The sequence below is a fragment of the Epinephelus lanceolatus genome, chromosome 10, assembly GCF_041903045.1.
Source record: "Epinephelus lanceolatus isolate andai-2023 chromosome 10, ASM4190304v1, whole genome shotgun sequence".
NCBI classification, from domain to species: Eukaryota; Metazoa; Chordata; class Actinopteri; order Perciformes; family Serranidae; genus Epinephelus; species Epinephelus lanceolatus.
In genome coordinates this window covers 22,485,774-22,506,770 of record NC_135743.1, presented here as the reverse complement: position 1 = coordinate 22,506,770, position 20,997 = coordinate 22,485,774, and the positions used below count along the sequence as shown (strand labels likewise).

The 20,997-nt window shown below is 43.6% G+C and overlaps 1 protein-coding gene across 3 annotated transcripts; it reads left to right on the top strand.

Annotated features, from left to right (window-relative positions):
* Window positions 1-1,868: 1,868 nt before the first annotated feature.
* Window positions 1,869-20,166, top strand: atxn1b (ataxin 1b). 3 transcript variants are annotated; one of them, XM_033640628.2, is made up of 3 exons: window positions 1,869-1,997; window positions 10,216-12,285; window positions 14,479-20,166. In XM_033640628.2, the coding sequence occupies exons 2-3, from the start codon at window positions 10,483-10,485 to the stop codon at window positions 15,172-15,174; spliced, it is 2,499 nt and encodes an 832-aa protein (XP_033496519.1). In that variant the 5' UTR covers window positions 1,869-1,997; window positions 10,216-10,482; the 3' UTR covers window positions 15,175-20,166. The 3 variants fall into 3 exon arrangements, with proteins under 3 accessions (XP_033496519.1, XP_033496517.1, XP_033496518.1); XM_033640626.2 differs by lacking the exon at window positions 1,869-1,997 and adding an exon at window positions 4,726-5,152; XM_033640627.2 differs by lacking the exon at window positions 1,869-1,997 and adding an exon at window positions 7,142-7,245.
* Window positions 20,167-20,997: the final 831 nt, after the last annotated feature.

The following is a 20,997-nucleotide window of genomic DNA, read 5'->3' as shown; positions in this document are numbered from 1 at the left end:
GAATGGTCCTTTCCCTCTTTAGCACAATGTCCATGATTTCCAAAAACAATTTGAAATGTGGACTTGTCATACCACAGCACACTTTTCCACTTTGTGTCAGTCCATCTCGGATGAGCTCGGGTCCAAAGAAGACTGTGGTGTTTCTGCATGTTGTTGATATGTGGCTCTCACTTTGCATAGTAGAGTCTTAACTTACATTTGTAGATGCATGACAAACTGTGTTTATCGACAATGGTTTTCCATAGTGTTCCTGAGTCCAATATTGGTTTCAGCCTTGCCCCTTATGTGCAGAGATTTCTCTGGATTCTCTGAATCTTTTGATGATACTATGGATTGTAGACGGTGCCTTGTAGTTATGTTTTCAGAAATGTTCTTAAACTGTTTGACTATTTGCCCACACGTTTTTTCACAAAGTGGTGAACCTAGTCATCCTTGTTTTGATCAACTGAACCTTTTGAGGATGCCCCTTTCATACCCTATCATGGTACTATCACCTGTTACCAATTAACCTGTTTACCTGTGGAATGTTCCAAGCAGGTGTTTCTTTGAGCATCCCACAACTCTCCCATCTCCCAACTCGCCTTTTGTTGCTTCTTTGCTACTTTTCTGGAACATGCTGCAAGCACCAAACTCTGTACATTTACAGAAAACAATAAAGTTAATCAGTTTGAACATCATTTATCTTGTCTTTGGACTGTATTAAATTGAATATATGTCCAACAAAACTGCAAATCATTGCATCCTGTTTATATTTACGTTTTACACAGCCTCCATTTTTTAGGAGCTGGGGTTGTGTTACTGTTCTGTGTAAGTAAGTAATATTTTAAATGTCCAAAACTGTATCAGAGCCTTTCAGCGGGCCTTCCTCCCTCTAGAGGGCACACATGGTTTAGTCCACTCTTGACGGTAATTTCGCTGTTTCTAGTAGAGATATCTTAGTGCTTGTTGTTAAAGCTTTAGTTAAACTTTTAATTATTTTTTATAATTAAAACGAAGGGAAACGTGGGCTATCAAAAGAGAGGAGAAAGGCAGTACTGTTTCAGAATGGGTTATTATTGTTGCGTAGCTAGCTAACATGGCTAGCAAGCTAATATTGCAAAAGTTAGCTTGCTGACAAATTAAGCAGCATTGTTTTAATTTCGGAAGTGAGTAACCGTTGTTTGTTCCACCACTATTTTAATGTTTAAAACCCTCAACAACTCAATGCTAACGTCTGACCCAAACTTTTCAGTATTACTGTTCTGTGTTAGTAAATAGTATTTCATTTGTAATAGTATTACAGTACAGTATTTCCATTTTGCCCCCCCCAAAGGGTATATATGGTTTAGTCCACTCTTAACGGTAATGTCCACTGTTTCTGTCTTTGATGCTAGTTTATAGGGACTAAGTTTAGCTTTTAATTAATTGTGTAATTAAAAAAAAGAAAAACCGGGTGATCAGAAGAGAGGAAGAACGCAGAATGAGAAAGAAAACATCTTAAAGTGTCAACACAACTTGCTAGCTGTGTTTCAGAATGGGTTATTATTGGTATGTAGCTAGCTTACATGGCTAGCAAGCTAATACTGCAAAAGTTAGCTTGCTGATAAATTAAGCAGCGTTGTTTTAATTTCAGAAGTGAGTAACCATTATTTGTTCCACCATTGTTTTAATGTTTCCCTCACCAACTCTATGCTAATGTGTGACCCAAACCACATGTGTGACCCTATAGTGTTTTTGCTAATTGGTATTCCTGGAATTGTCTTGAAAAACATGAATAAGTTAATTAATGCAAACATCATGTAACGTTACAGCTTGCCATTTCCCATATGTGACTGTTTGTGTCATACATGCTTCCCTGTCCTGTGTGTTTGAGGATCAGTGTAACATGTCTGGACATGTCTGTTGCATGGAGGAGGCTCAGTTAGCACCAGTGAAGTGTACAGTGAGGATGCAGAGCAGAATGTGGGTGATGATGCTTGGATAATTGTTTGCCGGACACTGAACACAACAGTTTCAAGGTAATATGATTCATCTTTTCAGATTTGAGAGGAGGTTGCGGTTGAAAAAGTTCACCCAGAACTTAAATTGGAACTTGTGTTTTGCTTTGCAGTAAAGGTCACGCAGTGTTATAACCTGCAGCAACTGGAGCCCACTTGAGTTTTCATTGTGTTTTCTGCTGAAGGCTACAGTGTATGAGTAAGAGAGAGCACCGAGAGGCAGTGTGTAGAGGCATCTGTGTGTTTAAAAATGGAGGAATGTAAGTATAATGCAATGCTGATTTGTTGAGATAGTGAAGGAGAGTGCTATGCTGCAAGTGCTTTTACCATGTCTGTTATTACTTTACTAGTATTACCTCCATTTATACTGCTAACTCTCACTCAGAGGATCATCAGTTTTCAGTAGTTGATGTTTGTAAGATGACATAGGCTAGATCTTGTTATGGTTTGGAGCACTCCCTTTTATTATGTGTACACCACGCTGAGGAATGTTACACTTGGTTGTGTGTGCTCAGAGTAAAAGAGCAAATGACAGCTGGGCCAGCAAAACCCCTCCGTCAGGTTGGACCACAGTAATCAGCATCCAGTAGTGTTCATTTGTATCTGAAAAAACATTAAGCAAAGATAAAATATTCCTGATCTGTGTGGAAGATCTTAACACTTTAGATTATGCCCTGCAGTGCTCAATGTAATTCTTACGATTTAACAGTGTAATTTTTTATACTAGCAGTACAGTACGTACAGATACATGTAGGTACAAGGGAACAAAATGTTAAGTTAGGTAATGAGGGGGAAACGATCTGGGAGCATTGTCAGGATCATACTGTAGTCCTATAATCTATATGTTACTTTGTATGTTGTAATGTAGGCCTAAGTATGGGGTACAACATCGTACTTACAGAGGACTTCAACAGCTTGAGTGGGTTCGGGTTAATGTGGACTGCTGGAGTACAGTAATAATGAAGTTTCTCAGTAAATATTGCTGAACTGAAAACCAGGAGTGTGACAGTTTGTCTCCCCTAACGATGGACAAATGAATATCTGTCTATACAAAACATCACCACTGCGCCCCTTAAAAAAACAGCTCAGTGTGGAACAGTTTAGCTGCCTTTAACTTTACCAGCAATATGGAGGCTTGTTTGTGACCTGTGTGCTGCTCTTATGGATGGTCAGACAGTTGTTAAATATAGTTTCTTTGTAAGTTCTCTTTCAATTCCAGATTGTTGCTCAGTAGTGGTCGTACTGTACCCTGTAATATTTGTATAGGCATCCATTAGTTAAAAGTAAAGTTGCAAGATTGTTACCTTCTTATTCCCAAACTTCAAATCTTGTTCCATTGTGTCCATATGTATATATCAGTATGTACTGTTCTGGTAATCTAAAGTGTTACTGACTCCCTGCGCAGATTTGCAGAGGAAGTTTTTAATAGTGCTTTGTGCAGTTTCACTCTTGATCTGCTCAGTGCAGTGAACATTTTTACTCCATACAACTCCAGCTGGATTTATGAATTCTCACGGGAAAGCTTATTTCAGCTCACTTGGCTGACATTACTTCTGACCTTCAATGTACAGTGAGACATTCTAAGGCAAGGAAACCGCAGTCTCCTGTAGATGCCCTCGTGCTTCGCGATGGGGTTCTGTCATGTTTCTTTCCATTTGGGATTGTGTAGCTCCGGAGGTTTACATTGGCTTGGCAGCTTCTTTGAAGGAATAATCGTCACAGTAGGAAGATGAGGCTTTAGCCCCTTGGCAAGAAGACGTATAGCACAAGTTTTTTTTCTCAGGTTCAACAGCTGGGAAAACACATCTTATCACTTAAGTGGTTCCATATGTGTGTGTATGACAGTCACAGTGGTTGAGCCCAGTTTCTTTAGTTAAACATGTTAAACCTCTTGTAGGATGCACCCGTGAGAAAGTTTGGGAACCCCCCAGCCAGGAGCCTTTGTGGGTATAATGCTATTCACTAGGCTTGTTGTAGTAGCAGCATTGTGTGATTGGTTGCACTCTGTGTTTTCCCCAGTCTGCAGTTTAGGTGGAGGGGACACCCTGCTTGTCCCGCCTGCAGAGGAGCAGATAGCTGGCTGGCCTGGTGGTGAAGTGCCTGTCTGCAGCCTGGCTCTCTCTGCTGTGTGCTGTACAGGATAAGGAGGAGGCCTTCGGGTGAGGAGGCCCCCAGTGCCAAGTGGCTGGGCGGGGGGGTGTTTATCAGCGCTGCCTGCCTGCACTGAGGGAAATATCTCTGGGGAAGAGATGGGGAGGCCTGGGGAGACCTGGGCAGGGGATGGCAGGTTACTCTGAGTCACTTTGCAGCTGAATAGAGGTTGAGACTGTAATTGTAGAGCAGCTCACAGGGGCAGATTAGGAAGAGATTTGTCTCTGCAGGGAAAATGCATATGAAAATGAACAAGAACGAAGCAGTGCATTAAAACAGCTTTGACGTGCTAACACACTGAACAATTTAATCCTCTGTCGGCTTGTGTACGTGCATATGTGTTAGTGTCTCTGCATTTATACGCCAATGTGAATATCCCACAGTTATTCACATTCATGTAGTACGTCTGTCTGTGCAAACGCTTTCTGAATCTCCAGCTCTCCCTCTCCCTCCCTCACCCTCCGTCTGTTGCTCCCTCCCCCTCCTTCCCTCTCTGTGTGAGCGTAGTCTGGGCGCTAAGCCAAGTAGAGTGTGTTTTTTTGAATGAATACCTGATGCGGCTGATGAGGCTGGCTGGGGGAGGAGCTGTGTCAGTGGAGTACTGAGAGAGAGAAAGAAACAGGAGGGAGGGAGGGAGGTAGAGAGGGAAAGGGAGAGAGACAGAGAGCGAGAGAGAGAAGCAGCCAGGCAGAGAGGGAGCTGGCGGTCTGGTGGCCTTGCATAACACGCGTTGGAGCAGCCTTGAACGCAGGACTTGGTGTTAGCTCCAGCAGCGGGGAACTTCCTTCACCGTCAGCCCCGTTGCAGGGGCAGCGTTGCCTCCAAACCGGAGAGTCCAGAGAGGAGGGCAGAGCTGGAGCAGCTACAGCACAGGCTCCAGGAGAGGAGAGCAGCACAAAGGAGAGATTCAGGAAGAGGAGTCCCAGGAAACACGTCTCCAACACACATACACACAGACACACACACACTGAGAGGCAGGAAGAATCCTTGGACATGCTCTGCAAGCAGTGGCTGTGGAGGGACTGGTGAGCTATTCTTAGTACTCTAACCAGAGGAGGGGAGGAGGGGTGGGGGTTGTCTCTTTTCCTCTTGATTTGTGGCATAGTAGTATTTTCTGCCCTGCTACTACACTCATGCGCTCTAACTGTCATTCTAAAGCCCTCAGAGGCTACAGTCACAGCATTTGTCCAGAGTCACTGTGGTGGGATTCAACAGTCTTGACCCTGTTTGCTTGTAGCTGTGTTCGCTGACTGGGACGCCGGCTCTGCTTGTATACTGTGTGATCGGTGTGTGTCGGGCAGTGATGCAGGACTCTGGAGTCATTGTGAAGACAAACAGCCTGAACCCACTGCCTGTTCTTACTGTCTGCTTCAGTCTGCCACACGGTCGGTCCGCCTCTTAAAGGCACAGGCACCACTGTTGTATCGAGAAGGGGCAGTAAAATGGCTCTTTTGGGTATTAGGAAAAAGCAGTACCCTGTATTGATCTGCTCTGTGGTTAAAGCAGCTGCGTGTGTAAGGGGATTGAGGGGAGGTCCTATTTATATGCAGCAAATCACACATACACGCTCGTACAGATTGTTATCCACAGTACCTCCCCCTCTGTTTCATGCCAGAGCTCAGATTGATAATGATGTTTTTGTTTTCTATATATAGCCATTTGCTGTACTGGGTATTCACTGTGTATCTGTGACTGGTCTAGCAGGTGAAACATGATGTATACCACTATTGACAACAGGTTTAATACCTCAGAGTCATAACATTAGCTTTTCTGCACTGATCTTTTGCCACTAAATAATTTTGTTGCCTTTCTATCACCTCCCTGCACCATCCTGCAGCAGAGAAATGTTATTGCTATGAAGCCGTGGATCAATGCGAGGAGTAAATAGTGGGTCTGGGAGCATGAGAGAAGACTCAGGCGGAAGGAGTGAAGGTGGGGGATTGGAGGAGCTGGCGACTGCTGCGTAAGAGAGGAGATGTAACTCTGCTGGGGGGCCTCTCACCTGGAGACAACAGAGAGGAGGTTGAATGAAAACATCTCGTCTGCCCTCCTGCGCACACAGTGACGGCAGACAAGCACCGCCGCACAAACCTATTTCTATGGTTTGTGCCGTTTTTTTTTTGTGGTAGGTTGAAAGAGGATCACATGCGAGGCTGGCTCAATCATTCTGTCTGAGCTGAAAAGCATCAGTGTGATGAGCGGAACAGAGAGCGACCTGTCCCCCTCTCTCTCTGTTGTCATCCCTCCATACATGTCTCAGAGGTGACAGTCCTGGGTCAGGGGACTGACTCAGGGCTCCCGTGCTGTCTGGCTCAGTGTGACAGTCACGTCTTCAAAGATTGCCTTTGTTCTCCATAGTACCACATAGGCTGTATGTTTGTTGGTGTCAGTGCTCTAATAATAGGCTGACGCTGGAAAATCTAGTGAGGCTTTTGGCTGCTACGCTGTGTGTGTGTGACCATGTGCAGAGAGTGTTGTGTACAGGTCATATGAGGAAAGGAAAGACACCTCCTTTAAGAGCATCCCGTTGTACCTGTGGTTTGTTGACAGTAATGGTGGTGTTTTTAAAAAAAAATCAGATCATGCTGGCTTTGTCTTCCAACGCTGCGATAATCATAGGAGGTACTTGTGCTTCAGATGTGATGTCATTACAATGTTGACACGGTGTTGCTGAGGTGGGGTTGTTGCCACTGAGCGATGCTGCACAGTGTAGCTCAGGCTGTAGCGGCGACTGTGTTGCTGATCGGGAATCTCTCAGCGAGGCGGGGGCTATGGCGCTCTGGTGCTGCAGGCGCTGCTCAATGTGGGTCAGGAGAAGCAGCACTCTGTCTTCTCCCCATTCCCCATTCTCTCTTCCTCTTTCGCATCCCTAATCTTCTTTCTACTCTCACCCCCCTCCCTTCTTACTCCCTTTCCTCCTTCTACACAGTTCTGTCATCTTCCATTGCCTCCCTCTCCTCCCCCTCACTCTCCTCTTTCCTGTTTCTGTATCTCCAGCTCTGCTGCTCTCCCCCTTTGTTACATCTGTTGGATCTACCAGGCTGTGTGGTTAGATGAATTGAACGGAGGTTTTTCGTTGCTTATGGATGCAGTGACCTTGTCACAGCCAACATTAAAGGTAGATGCATCTAAATAGAAACTGACCAAGGTCGCCTTCTGTGTTTGTTTCCCCCCTCTGTCTTTATGTAACATGTCTGCCTGCTGTAGTGAACCTCCTCTGTAATGTGAAAATACAATTTAGCACTGTCAAATAGCCCGGCACCTCTGAATGGAATGTAGGGGGAGTAAAATGAATGGATGGATGTGTGAGAGTGTGTGTCATACACTCCATCTCTGTGGTGCCTCTGGCTAATGAACAACTCAGAGTCGTGTGCATTGACCCACAGATAAGCCTGCAGGAAAGAACAGTCAATCTGAAAAAGAAACTGTGAAAAAAATGAGCTCATGGGAAGCAAAAGGCTGCATGTTGTTGTCGTGGAATTAATGGATGCACACTGCATATTGTCGTGTTGTAGCTATGTGCCCGTGCATACATATGAATCAACAGTGTATCAGACCAGATTATGGGGTAGCCCTACAGTCAAACATTGATTATGGCTAGCTGCTGCTGAGGATTGTTGACACAGTTTGTTACCTTTCACTAATCCATCTTCTATATGTCATGAGTTCCACTAACCTCTCCATCTTGTTGGGAATAAAGAGCTTTTTCCATTACTCATTTAACCCAGCCTTCAGTCTGCCTCTCACCAAACCAAACTCAAAAGAGGACCTACTCATTCATTGTTTGTTGTCCACTTTGTATTCCCTTGAACTTTGAAACACCACTCAAACGGGGTACAGCGGAAAGCCATTGTTAAAATATTTTGAAGCACTTCAGTGAGGCCCATTTACGCTTCTTGCAGAATGTTCCATAATCAAATTGCAAGCCATATTGTTTTCACTTCATTTTTTTCCGATATGCCCACTGACCCAGAGTTCCTGTCTGGAGGTGGATGTTATATTTACAGTAGCCCCACTGACTCAACACAAGACCGGGGGAGTGTTAAAACAAAGACAAAAACATAAGCTCCTCAGAGGCTGTTACTCTGTGCTGTTCTCCTTTCACTGCTCTGCTTTCTTACCCTAGAGCCTGGAGCAAGATAACAGCCAACAGCAACGCACATACACTTAGCCTGTACGCACGAGTGCTTACGCGCACGCACACACAGCTAGACACACAAACACCGCAGTTCAGGAAACTCCTGCCTGGTGAAAACACGAAAGAGCTTTTTCCATGTTATGTAAATGAAGACACACAACATCGCACTGTACTTTCCTGCAAGTCATATATCATTACTCATGGAAAGGCTGGTTGAGTTTTGACAGATTAGTCCATGTAGATCCTTGAGGGGCATCTTTAAAGGTTGATCTCGGAAAAACGTACACAGAATGGCCTACATGTAGTGTCTTCAAGTGCATGAGATGCAGTTGCTATATCAGGTACCACCTTGTGGCAAAACAAAGAACAACACCTTCACCAACATGAAAGTGAGGGCATTTTTAACAGTGAAGTACACTGCCTGGCCAAAAAAAAAGTCGCCACCTGGATTTAACTAAGCAAATAGGTACGAGCCTCCTATTGGATAATTACTGCATGGGCGATTAATTTTCAGCTGGCGACAAGTTATTTAACCCCAACTGGTGCAATGAGTTGCTTCTCATTTCCTAAACAACCATGTCGAAAGACACATCCTGTGGTCGTGGAAAAGATGTTAGTCTGTTTGAGAAGGGTCAAATCATTGGCATGCATCAAGCAGAGAAAACATCTAAGGAGATTGCAGAAACTACTAAAATTGGGTTAAGAACTGTCCAACGCATTATTAAAAACTGGAAGGATAGTGGGGACCCATCGTCTTCGAGGAAGAAATGTGGCCGGAAAAAAATCCTCAATGATCGTGATCGGCGATCACTTAAACGTTTGGTGAGATCAAATCGAAGAAAAACAACAGTAGAACTCAGGGCTATGTTTAATAGTGAAAGAAAGAGCATTTCCACACGCACAATGCGAAGGGAACTCAAGGGATTGGGACTGAACAGCTGTGTAGCCTTAAGAAAACCACTAATCAGTGAGGCTAACCGGAAAAAACGGCTTCAATTTGCTAGGGAGCATAAAGATTGGACTCTGGAGCAATGGAAGAAGGTCATGTGGTCTGATGAGTCCAGATTTACCCTGTTCCAGAGTGATGGGCGCATCAGGGTAAGAAGAGAGGCAGATGAAGTGATGCACCCATCATGCCTAGTGCCTACTGTACAAGCCTGTGGGGGCAGTGTTATGATCTGGGGTTGCTGCAGTTGGTCAGGTCTAGGTTCAGCAACAGTATGTGCTCAAAGAATGAGGTCAGCTGACTACCTGAATATACTGAATGACCAGGTTATTCCATCAATGGATTTTTTCTTCCCTGATGGCACGGGCATATTCCAAGATGACAATGCCAGGATTCATCGGGCTCAAATTGTGAAAGACTGGTTCAGGGAGCATGAGACATCATTTTCACACATGGATTGGCCACCACAGAGTCCAGACCTTAACCCCATTGAGAATCTTTGGGATGTGCTGGAGAAGGCTTTGCGCAGCGGTCAGACTCTACCATCATCAATGCAAGATCTTGGTGAAAAATTAATGCAACACTGGATGGAAATTAATCTTGTGACATTGCAGAAGCTTATCGAAACAATGCCACAGTGAATGCGTGCCGTAATCAAAGCTAAAGGCGGTCCAACGAAATATTAGAGTGTATGACCTTTTTTTTTGGTGGTGACTTTTTTTTTGGCCAGGCAGTGTATTTTGGTGTTTGCTGTTTTGCATTTGCAGCCCTGCAGGAACATTTCGTGAATATGGTTCATAAACACAGACTGTGCTTACTGAGCTAGCTCTGCAGTGCAATTAGACTAATGAGATTGAATTGATTTTCAAGTCAAGTAAAGTCAAGTTTATCTATATTGCCCCAATTTAGAAGCTATCCAGAGGGCTTAAAAACACGCACAGCATATGATTTCAACTTATAAATTTGATTTTTTGTGTCTCATTTGAGTTTCTCTCTGCCATCAGATTCCTGTCGACATCGTGGAAGAGGTGGATCGGTCAGAGATGATTCCTCATGAAGTCTATGGAGCTCATTTTGTGAGCTGGAGTGACTCCATCTTCTCTGGTCTGAGACCTTGAGCTGACCACCCGTTAACACAAGAAGAGCCAGAGCCACACAGCACACGGAGAGGCCGACTGCTGCACATAAACAACGAGTCAAGGAGAGAGAGAAAGACAGATCCAGAAGAAGTTAGAATTAACACCTGGGAATATTAGAACCACGCTGGCACAATGAAATCCAACCAGGAGCGGAGTAATGGATGCCTGCCACCTAAGAAGCGTGAGATCCTGGCTCTGGAGCAGAGGCCCGTGGTAGTAGCCACAGCAACACCTCCAGCTGCAGTAGTTACGGACAGTCCCCACACAGAGAACCTAGCATGGCTGGCAAGTGTTGCCAGCGAGCGCTGCAGATCCAGGGATGCAGAGAGCCCGAGATGTCCCATCTCCTCCACTTCCTCCTCTTCCCCTTCTACTTCTCTCTCTTCCTCTGCCACTCCTCTGTCTACGGTGCCCCTGGCCTCTTTGCCTGCAGTTTACCCCACAGCCCTTCCCCAGCAGGCTGGGACTATCCAGTTTGCCCAGCTGGGACCCAACGTTCAGTTCATCAGCTCTGGGCCCTATGCTGGCTACATCTCCTCTCACATCATCTCTGCCAATGCTGGTTCTGCACCTAACAGTTCGACCATAGGACAGCGTCCCCAGCTGGATGGTTACACCACTGCCCTCATCTCCCCCAACACCAAAGGAGAGCAGCAGTTTCAAATAGGCCTCTCTCCCACAGAACTGGCTCCTGTGTCACTCCCGAGCTCTCCCCAAGTCACCAGCCAGTACATTCATCTCGACAGCAGAACGCCTCTGACTGTCGGCGGAAATGCCGTCACGTCACCCACAGCCCATCTCCAGCTCCACCCTCACACAGCCGTCCTCCCTCAAACGCTCACCATCGCTCCCTCCCAACTGGTGGTTCAGTATGCAGATGGTTCAGTTGGAAAGAAACCAGAGGGGCATACTAAGAGTGTATTGAATGGGGAGTTAGAGGTGGTCAAACAGACTAAAACTCCCAGTCATCAAGTGAACCATCAGCAGGTCCAGAGCTATGAGGCCAGACATATCCTCCTGCCTGCAGACTACAGCCAAAACCCTGCAGGACTCCAGACCTCCTTGGTGCTGTTGGCCCAGCCCAACCACGGAGCTGAACGTGAAACAGGCTCAAATAAGATCTCTTTAGTCCAGACTGAGAAAGGAGGCATCTGTTTGGGGAAACCAGTGTCCAGATCGTCCTCCTTCACCTCCCTCTCGTCCTCAGATGTGGTTAAGTCTGTTGCTCCTCATACAGTCATTCAAACCACTCTACCCCCCGAGGAGCTGCCAGCCAGTCTTTATTCCTCCACACAGCCACCAATCATCGGCTATATCACCAGTGCAAATCAGCACGCTGTCAGCTACCATGCGGCACTGCCTCAGCACCTGGTCATCCCGAGTGGCCAGTCCCTCCTCATCCCAGTCAGTGGCACTAATAACGGCACAGAAATTGAGGTCAGTCGTACTGTCAGCGCTCTGACTGCTACCACTGCCCCTCAAATATCCACCGCCATGCCGCATGCCTATCTGGCCACAGCCCTGTCTAAGTGTGAGGCGCTTGGGCCAGATGGAAATCAACCACCCCCTGCCATCGCACAGGCACCAGCGATGGCAGTCCTGCCCTCTAACCCAGCTCCTGCAGTGGCGGCAGCTCCCTCCCCAACTCCTGCTCCTGTCCCCAGTCCCGCCCCTGTTTCCATCCAGGCCTCCCACTCTATCTCCTCTCCCTCTTCCCCTGTGGCGCTTCCTCCATTCTTCATGCGAGGCTCCATCATCCAGCTGGCCGATGGGGAGCTGAAGCGCGTGGAGGACCTCAAGACAGAGGACTTCATCCAGAGTGCTGAGATTAGCAGTGAGCTGAAGATCGACTCCAGCACTGTTGAGCGTATCGACAGTGGACAGAGTCCCAATGCTGTGGTCATACAGTTTTCTGTGGGAGAGCTCAAAGCTCAGGTAAGTTATTCATCATTCATCATTCTTGAATGATTAATCATGTTTAATTTTTAAAGCCACTATGTATAGAATGTGGAAGTCTTTGGCGCCCCCCAGTGACATTATTGAAAAGCCACTGTTTTGCAAATCAGATTGCAGATTGCAAATCACTTATAAATATAAAGTCATCAGAATTTTTTGTTCTATCTAAATGTATTGAAGTTGATGACAAAATGTATGAAGGGATCCATTAGTGACAAGCACAGTTGAGCTCCCTTTGCGCTCACTCTGATCATCCATTAAGTCCTCAGCTGCAAAATAAAAATCCATGAAATCCATCTCTGATGCAGAACTGAGAGAATCGCCAACACTCTTCTTCCTTCATATCATTGTTTTACAGCTTACTGATTATTCTCCAGCAACCAACAACATTTAATTACACAGAGCTTAGCTTTTGAAAGGCCAAAAGCCATTATTTTCATAGATAAATGAAGTGAGCAACATTATGGACCCCATGTCTGTGAAGGGCTGCAGAGCTCCACTGATACTGGATTCTTAAGGCTGACACCAATGTTGATATTTTAGAGTTAAAGGTTCAGTATGCAATTCTGGAGAAAGATATTTTTTGATGACCTGGGAATGAGACTCGGCAAACAACTTTCTCCAGAATAAGACACTGCACCTTATTTGTTTAAACAAATTAATACATACCACAAACAAAACTCTTCAAAGAGAATCCATTGAACTTGATTTTTAAAGGAGCTGTATGCAGTAATCCACTTCTTTACTACTGTCATTACGATGTAAAGATGTAGTGGTGTAATGGCATCCTGAGCATTTACTAAGTCTACCTCTGTGTGTGCTCTAATCAAAGCTTCTCTGCCAGTGTTATGGTAGACTGTCCATCTGCGCAGGCATATTTGTGCATGTGAGTGCCTGTGTGCATATTACTGTTGGGAGAAGTTTCCCTGGGTGGCTTTCTCCTAGAAAGGGATTTGTAAGTTTGGGAAAAAAATGTGGTATGGGTAAAATAAAAAATTCAAAAAATGGGTAAAAAACAACCTTCTTGCAGAAACCTGTCTAGGCAAACTTCTCTCATGTGAGTGTGTATCCCATTGCCTAACTAATCACCACCGCTCTGCACTGCGCTCATACAGCGGTTACCCCTGATACTGGGATGTTGTGGTCACAGAAGTGTAGCATCCAACCTGGTTTCCCCCCAGGTAATAATAGCCCTTTTTAGATAGGAATTGTGCAGATTTGCAGGAAAGCCCAATCAGTCTTTTTTCAGCATTGGCAGTATAAAAAGAAAATCGGGAGTGCGGCAAATTCGTGGAAAATCTGGCAGTGTGAAAGGGGCTAATGTTAGCTCTGTCAGCCCTGCTGCTACTGTTGTTTATTGAGTTAGCACTGTTAGCTCCGCCACCTCCATGTTGAGAACTGCGTGTAGACAATCCTGCCCCAGGCCCTGAATCCAAGCTGTATGCTGTGACTGTTGCATACAGCTCCATTAAAGAGTTGTACTGAACAGGAAAATTTACATACATAAATAATTTATTTTTTATGGAAAATACATTAGTCAGTGCTCCCTGATGGACAAATGAGGTCATCATTTAAAAATAACCTGAAACATATGTTTTGCCTGTCTGTACTGCAGTGTTATTTTTAGACAGACATGCATGGCAACACTGACATGATATCTGTGATTTATCTGTGATAAAGATTTTATTAGCTGTACCAATATGTTGCTCGGGCTCTAGAGCAGACTGCACCAATAGACTGTTTTCACAGCAGACATTTTGACTTGTCAAAGCAGGAGAAGCACAGGTGTAAATAATAACATTAACGATGGCTCCACTCCATTAGGTGTCACAGAAAGCTGTGACAGTGTGACAGTGAGCCAGCATGCACAATACTAGGACCCAGAAACTGAAGCAGCTGGATGAAACTCAGCAATCATTAATTTTATTATCATACCTGCGAGTTCCCGCTGCGGCACGTCAAAATGTCTTCTGTGGAAAGGGCCTAAGGCTTGTTGTTGTACAAACAAAACTTATGCCAACAGAATAATTTCCAAGATGTATTATCCCATACAAATGTGTGCACATAGTGACTTTAAACAGATGTGTGTCTTACATAAATCCTCCACACATATTTCAGTCTGTATTGAGCTAAAAGCTGACTGTGTTTATTGGTGTGTGTACTCATCTCCAGGTGTGTGTGGAGGTGCTGGTGGAGTATCCCTTCTTTGTGTTTGGCCAGGGCTGGTCGTCCTGCTGCCCAGACAGGACCACCCAGCTGTTTGAGCTGTCTTGCGCCAAGCTGTGTGTGGGCGATGTATGCGTGTCGCTGACCCTCCGCGGCTTGAGGACCACAACAGTAACAGACAGCCAGGCTTTGGGGACCAAGCTGAAGAGCGGTCACCTCTCTGACTCCTGTCACAGTGTGGATGCCACTGTAAGAAACAGTGTGAGTCCAAACACTGCAGGCAGAAACGGTGGCCTCCTCATGAAGGCATCCAGTGCGGACAGGTTGGAGAGGGAGCAGGTTACTGGACCGGGACCAGGACTAGAGCTACCACCAGGATTGGGACTAGCTCCAGGACCAGGGGAGGGGATCTACGGAACTGGACCAATGCTGGCAGTCTCTGGGACTGGAGAAGTAAGACAGGAATCAGTTAAAACAGACATGCCTGCACTTACCAAAATACAGTGTGGTGATCCAGAGAGACCTGCAGTCCGCAAGAGACGCTGGTCAGCTCCAGAGCGAGACCAGACTGAGAGAGTGGAGGAGGAGCCTCCTCTGACTCTGCCCAAACCCTCCTTCATCCCTCAGGAGGTTAAAATCAGCATAGAGGGCCACTCCAGTACCGGGAGTGAAAGGTGCTTGAAGAAAAGAATAGACTGTTGAGAGAACTTTTAAAGGAATTTTGATTACCTGTGGTTTGCTTTGTGTTCATCCCCTCTCTTTCGTCTCTATCCAGACTACTGTAATATAGGCTGAGTTTACACAGTATTTACATGTTTTCTTTTTCTTTAACACAAGTCTGATATCTACGATGAAGTACAGTACAGCACCTTCATAAGTGGTATCACATGCGAGATCAGTGCAATCAATGCTGAAAGCAAAAATGAATGCAGCGTGAATGTTGAGTATGAGTGGCGGTCAGACACCTGAGAGACACTTGACTGGGGTGTCACATATCATGAGCTGGATCTCCTTTGTCACATGGCTCAAACCTGTTGGATGCAGACCAGTTGACCATTCCACTTATCACATGAACAAGCACAGACCCCAATGTCAGCTTGTAGAAAGTGGGTAACCATATTTTGACTCTCATTCTGTTTGTTTATTTGGTGTGCAGTGAGTGGCATTTGTGAGTGGTTGGAGTCAAAGAGAGACCTTTGGTGTTTCAGTGATAATGCTCAATCATCATGGCTGTGATCTCTGCTGCCTTGTGTTTCCGATGACTTATATTTTGTTACTATTTTTCATCTTCATACCATTGCAGGTGTGTGCGCCGCCGCAGGTGGCGTTGTGCCACTTGTCTTTCTGTGTACGTGCCTGTGTGCGTTTGTGTTTTTCTGTGTGGCTGTCAGACGGAGCACAGAATTAAGGTGTGTTTGTGTGGCTGCAGCTGTGAGCTCAGTGGTCAATAAAACCTGCAAATATCAAGACTGAAAAGGCCTTAATGTAAATCACTGAATTAGTTCTCAATCAATGTAGAATTTGACACCATTGCTTTTGCAATGTGTGTGTGTGACAGCATTGGACACGGGTGCACTTCTCTGATGAAGTTCCTCAGTAAAATTTACCTTAGTAGTTTGTAAGTTTCATACTTTCTTTCAAGTACAGCACGTATCACTTGTTGATGGTCGTCTTTTTGGGACCGCTATGTGCAGCATTTCAAATCTGTACAAACAGGGGAAGTCGAGATATTTCTTATATAGCTGCCGATGAGTTTTTAGCCAATTTATGTATAGACTCATATTGCAATTTAAACCATAGTTGGCTGACATAATACATTTTTTGGCCACTTGGGGGCAGCTCAATAAACTGTAAATGCAACACTGATATGATACCACTTTTAGATTTGATATGGCAAATACAGAAAACAATTACGCTTAAGTACACATCCAGCAACACAGATAATCATGTGTTTGGAGTCATGTGATGCAGAGCAGTTCATCTTTCCTTATTTGCTCTGTTTCAGTCTCGACCAACTCCTGAGAGAAATCTCTAGCCCTTAAAGGTGGAGTTAGCAGTTCTGGAGAAAGACTGTTAAAAGTCAAACTCAACACCCAAACAAATACACCCTCTCCTGTCAGTTCTCCTTCAGAGGCTCAGTTTTACCGTCCCTCTTGCTCACACTGCCTTTCGTTTTGTACATCTATGGCCTTTCCTCTTTGCACAGCACAAACAAGCTGCTGCTGATTGGCTGGAATACTGTTGTGTGCTACTTGCTCATTTACAGAGCCACGAATAGGTGTGAAACCAGATCTTTTTTTCAGCACATACACAGAACGGACAGCTAGCAGACCATGAGGAGATAGCTGACTCTACCTTTAAGCCTCTAAATTCTCTGTCATGATTACAAGCTAGTTGTTAACATTGTCTGTTTGCCATTTGGTGCTGTGCAGGTAGTTCAAACTGGGTTTATTAGAGCTGACTAGCTGCTGTGCCTGTAATCAACACTGATGAGAGCAGTGAGGAAATGTTGCAGGCCATAAAACAAAAAAACAATGAGCTGAGATGAACAGCAGAGTCTGGTAACGATGATCTCCCTTTCAAATTGCACATAACAGTCTGACTTATTGTTAATATAAAATATTGATTAAGGCAACTTTAAATGCAAACACACCGTAAGATTAAAATGACATGATATTTACTTATTGGTGGAAAAATGGTACCTTCCCATCCTATTGATCTGTCCTATTGCTGTCTTTACATAAACTATGGCCTTAGATGTATGTACCTAGTTCACAGCAGCACATGTTTTTTAGGGTTTTACCATTTAAACTTTTTTTTTCAGTGATGGTATGCCTTTCTTAAGTCCATACCTGTTATATCAGAGTATGGCTGTTTGGATTAAAACAGCTTTCTTTCTCTTAAATCATCGTACATCATGTCATTTCTTCCTTAGAGTACAGCCAAAATAAAAATCTTACAGTTCATACTCAGGAACAGTGTGTATCTGTATATGTGTGTGTGTGTGTGTGTGTGTGTGTGTGTGTAGACCTGAGACAGTATGCGCATGTCCACAGTCACGTGTGTGTTTTCTGAACAGCAGCACTTTGATGAAGCATCCAGCAGGAGTGTGGTGGTGGTGTCCCTGTTCCTCAGCTGTCAGATCCAATGAGAATAATCAACTGACTGTTTTTCATCTGTCTTACAGGTTTTATCATTGAGAGAAAACATTATATACCAGGGCAGGGAATGTAAACACATCGGGCAAACTATCTCAACTTTATTTTTGATGACTGATAGAGCTACTATACAGAGAATGAAAGAGAAGAGCCAGCTAGAGTTGATCATGTACAGTAAATTGTATCCTAGAGAGTGTACAGTGTGTGTATAGATATTCTTACCCTTATGTAGCCTATGTACTGTATGTGCCACAGCGCCTCCTTCTTCAATCATTCTATTAGCTCACCAATATTAAGTGGTCCTGCTATCGTTTTTGTCAGTTCAGGTATTGATCTAATGTTCATGAATGTGCTACAGTTCTTTTGGGAACGTCCTCATACATTTGGCCTCCTCAGAATCCAATTTGACTTGCACACTGTAACATGCAGTAGGTGTGACTATGAACTGCAATTGACCATAATAGCCATTGACCTTTTCTAACTCCTGAAAGGTGTTTATTGTAAACCCAGACTGTTCTCTTCTGTTTGTGTTTGACTGCTCAGGCTAAACACTGCCCAGTGACTGTTCTTCTCCAAAAATGATGTGGTCTTATATTCTTCACTGTTACAAAGTAGAGGTACTGTTTCATCACTTTGTCTTTGTAGCCATTTCTCTTGTGAACCTGGCCTGTGTTTGTACTTTTATTTTTTTAAGAAATTGTTAGTTTTCAAATACAGACCAGAAATGTCATCATGACACAGACAAATCTGTGAAATGTGGGACTGAAGATTAGAGGAGCAATTTCAAATTTTGGGGAATACAGTAATTAGTTTACTTGCTGAGAGTTAGATGAGAACTTTGGGCACACTTAAGGTATGAAAGATGCTTTAGAAATAAAGTTGAGCAGAGAAGATTGATACCACTCTTACATTCGTATGGTAAATACAAGGCAACCGCCAGTAGCTGGTTAGCTTAGCTTAGCATAAAGACTTGAAACAGGGGAAAACAGGGGACATGGACTGTATGTTAAGACTTTACTCTGTCCTAAGGTATAACATCCAAGTAGTGGCACTTGTAAAGCTCACTAACAAATATGTCACACCTTGTTCTAACATATGAACAGTTAGCGAACTTTAAAAGTGTCCAGATATACTATGAGCGGCAACAACATTCGGGGAGCCTTTCGAGCCCTGAGCAAGGCTAAGCAATGGCTTGCCATTGTTCTGAAAATAGGTTGGAGGTGTGCGAAGCTTAGCTAAATAGAACTATTTCTTGACTGGGTGCAGGAACGTCCCTGAAGTCTTGTTGTCATTGTGAGTTCATCAGGCAACAAGACAAGTGGAGACTCCAGGAAATAGTCCAGCACATTCCACCCTGTAAAATCACAAAGTACCATTATTACATTTCAGTTTTTCAATTAATTAAACAAAGAAGATACGAGCTAGCATATAGCCAGGCTAGCTCACTCCCCCTGTTTCCAGTGTTTGTGCTAAGCTAAGCTAAGCTAACTGGCTACTGGTGGTAGCTTACAAACACAACAGTGGTGTCAATCTTCTCATCTACCTTTTAGCAAGATGGCAAATAACTGTATTTCCTCAAAATGTTTGAATGTTCCTTTAAATGCCCTGCACAACCACAAGGTTGTTCTGGCTGATTTGACCTCATCTCAGGTGGAGTCACTAAACTCAGTGCATAGGAACAAAGCAGGAAGTTGATAGGCCTGAATAGGTGCAACAAGGAGATTCCAATAAAGTGCAGTCTGTCCTGAGAGGGGTCTAATCAGAGCACAACTCCTGTGAAGGTGGATCACAGGTGTGTCGGGGCTTTAAGTTCAAAGGTTCAGTAATAATTATACACCCCTTTTGCTCACAAATAAGCTCAAGATGGGCCCCTTAAAATTTGTAATTTTCAGAGCCTTTCTAAATAATGTTGAATATGGTGTAACAGCACTGCTTTGTGGTGATCTATGGAATTGCACTTTGTTAAACGGGGTGGGGGGTGTTTTAGTCAAACTAATACACAGAAGTAATGTACAGCATGTCTGAGAGAGACTGTACGCTAACAGTGCAGCATCTCAGCGATTTGTAAATAGCCAAAGTCTTCCATTATAATGTTGGTATGACCTTGTTACCAGTGGAGAGGATAAACACTGATCCCCATGTACAGACCTTTGAAGTGAAGTTTAATTTAAAACAAAAAATACATCATCATTTATTTGAAAAGAAATACAGGATATTGCTTCACCTAAGATATTTTCTTTCGCACCAGCTCAAAAAAAAAAAAAAGAGAAAAAAAAGAAGAAAAACAGGAAATTATGGGAGTAAAAGACTTTTAAAAAAAGATTTTGTAATTCGGGTCTGTTTGTTGGATAAATCTCAGCTAAGATACAGTATGTATCGTCCTACGTACAGTATGTAGTTAAGTATCAATAATGTTCCCTTATTTTGATGGTGTTGAGGTTTGCTAGTCAAAAACTGTTAAATCTTTACTTCAAATGTTTGATTTTACATTTGATCAAATATATTCAAAGAAATAAAAGAGTATAAAGAAAAAAAATGCAGTGTCTCTTTTTTGTGAGATTGACATAGACGGAGAAAGTATGTTTTGGCAGCACTCTGCGGATTGTCAGCTGTGCGACTGTGATAAATGTTTCCACTTGAGATATGACGATAATATCTTCACCTCCACTCTCCTGCTGTGATATTTCCCAAAAGGAACTTTCATATTCTGAATATCAATCATGACAAGACTGAACTGGGGACTATTTGGAGGGAGTGATTGCAGAATTTCTGATTGCAAAATTACTAATGCTGTTTTTCCTGTTGTAGTTTTTCAAACTGATGTTTTTATATAACACATAAATCATTAAGATCTTTCTCTTTTTCTTTTGTTTAAAAAAAAACACTTCCTTAAGAAATAATCTCTCCTTATTTCCTTTTTTATCCTGATCACTGTCCTTTGAAATATGAAATATAGATATATGTACAAGGCACCTCTTGCTTGAGACTGTGGTAGGACGAGACAAGCATGTATCTTCTTCCTACTCCTTTTCGGACATGAAATGTGAATTAATATTTCTCACTGATTTCTAGTAGGTCTCTGTTTTGTAGGGGTTTTTTTCTACAATATATTTAATTTAATTTAATTTAATTTAGTTTTATTTAATTTAATTTAATTCAATTTAATTTTTCGAAATAAATAAAAAAATCAAAATCCTAAAACCTACAAGATGAGAGAAAATGAACTTGAATGTCATCAATATATTGCAACGTGATGATCAATGTGATAAAGCATCAGAAAGACATTTCCCACAAGCAGCATCATTACATATTATTAAACTGCTTCAGTCACATGAAGAGCACCATGAAAAGTCATGGCCTGTTGCGT

Excerpts from the sequence above, each read along its gene's own strand:
- atxn1b (XM_033640628.2), top strand. The coding sequence starts at position 10,483 with ATGAAATCCAACCAGGAGCGGAGTAATGGATGCCTGCCACCTAAGAAG. Across the intron at positions 12,286-14,478 it reads TGGGAGAGCTCAAAGCTCAG|GTGTGTGTGGAGGTGCTGGT; the intron begins GTAAGTTATTCA and ends ACTCATCTCCAG.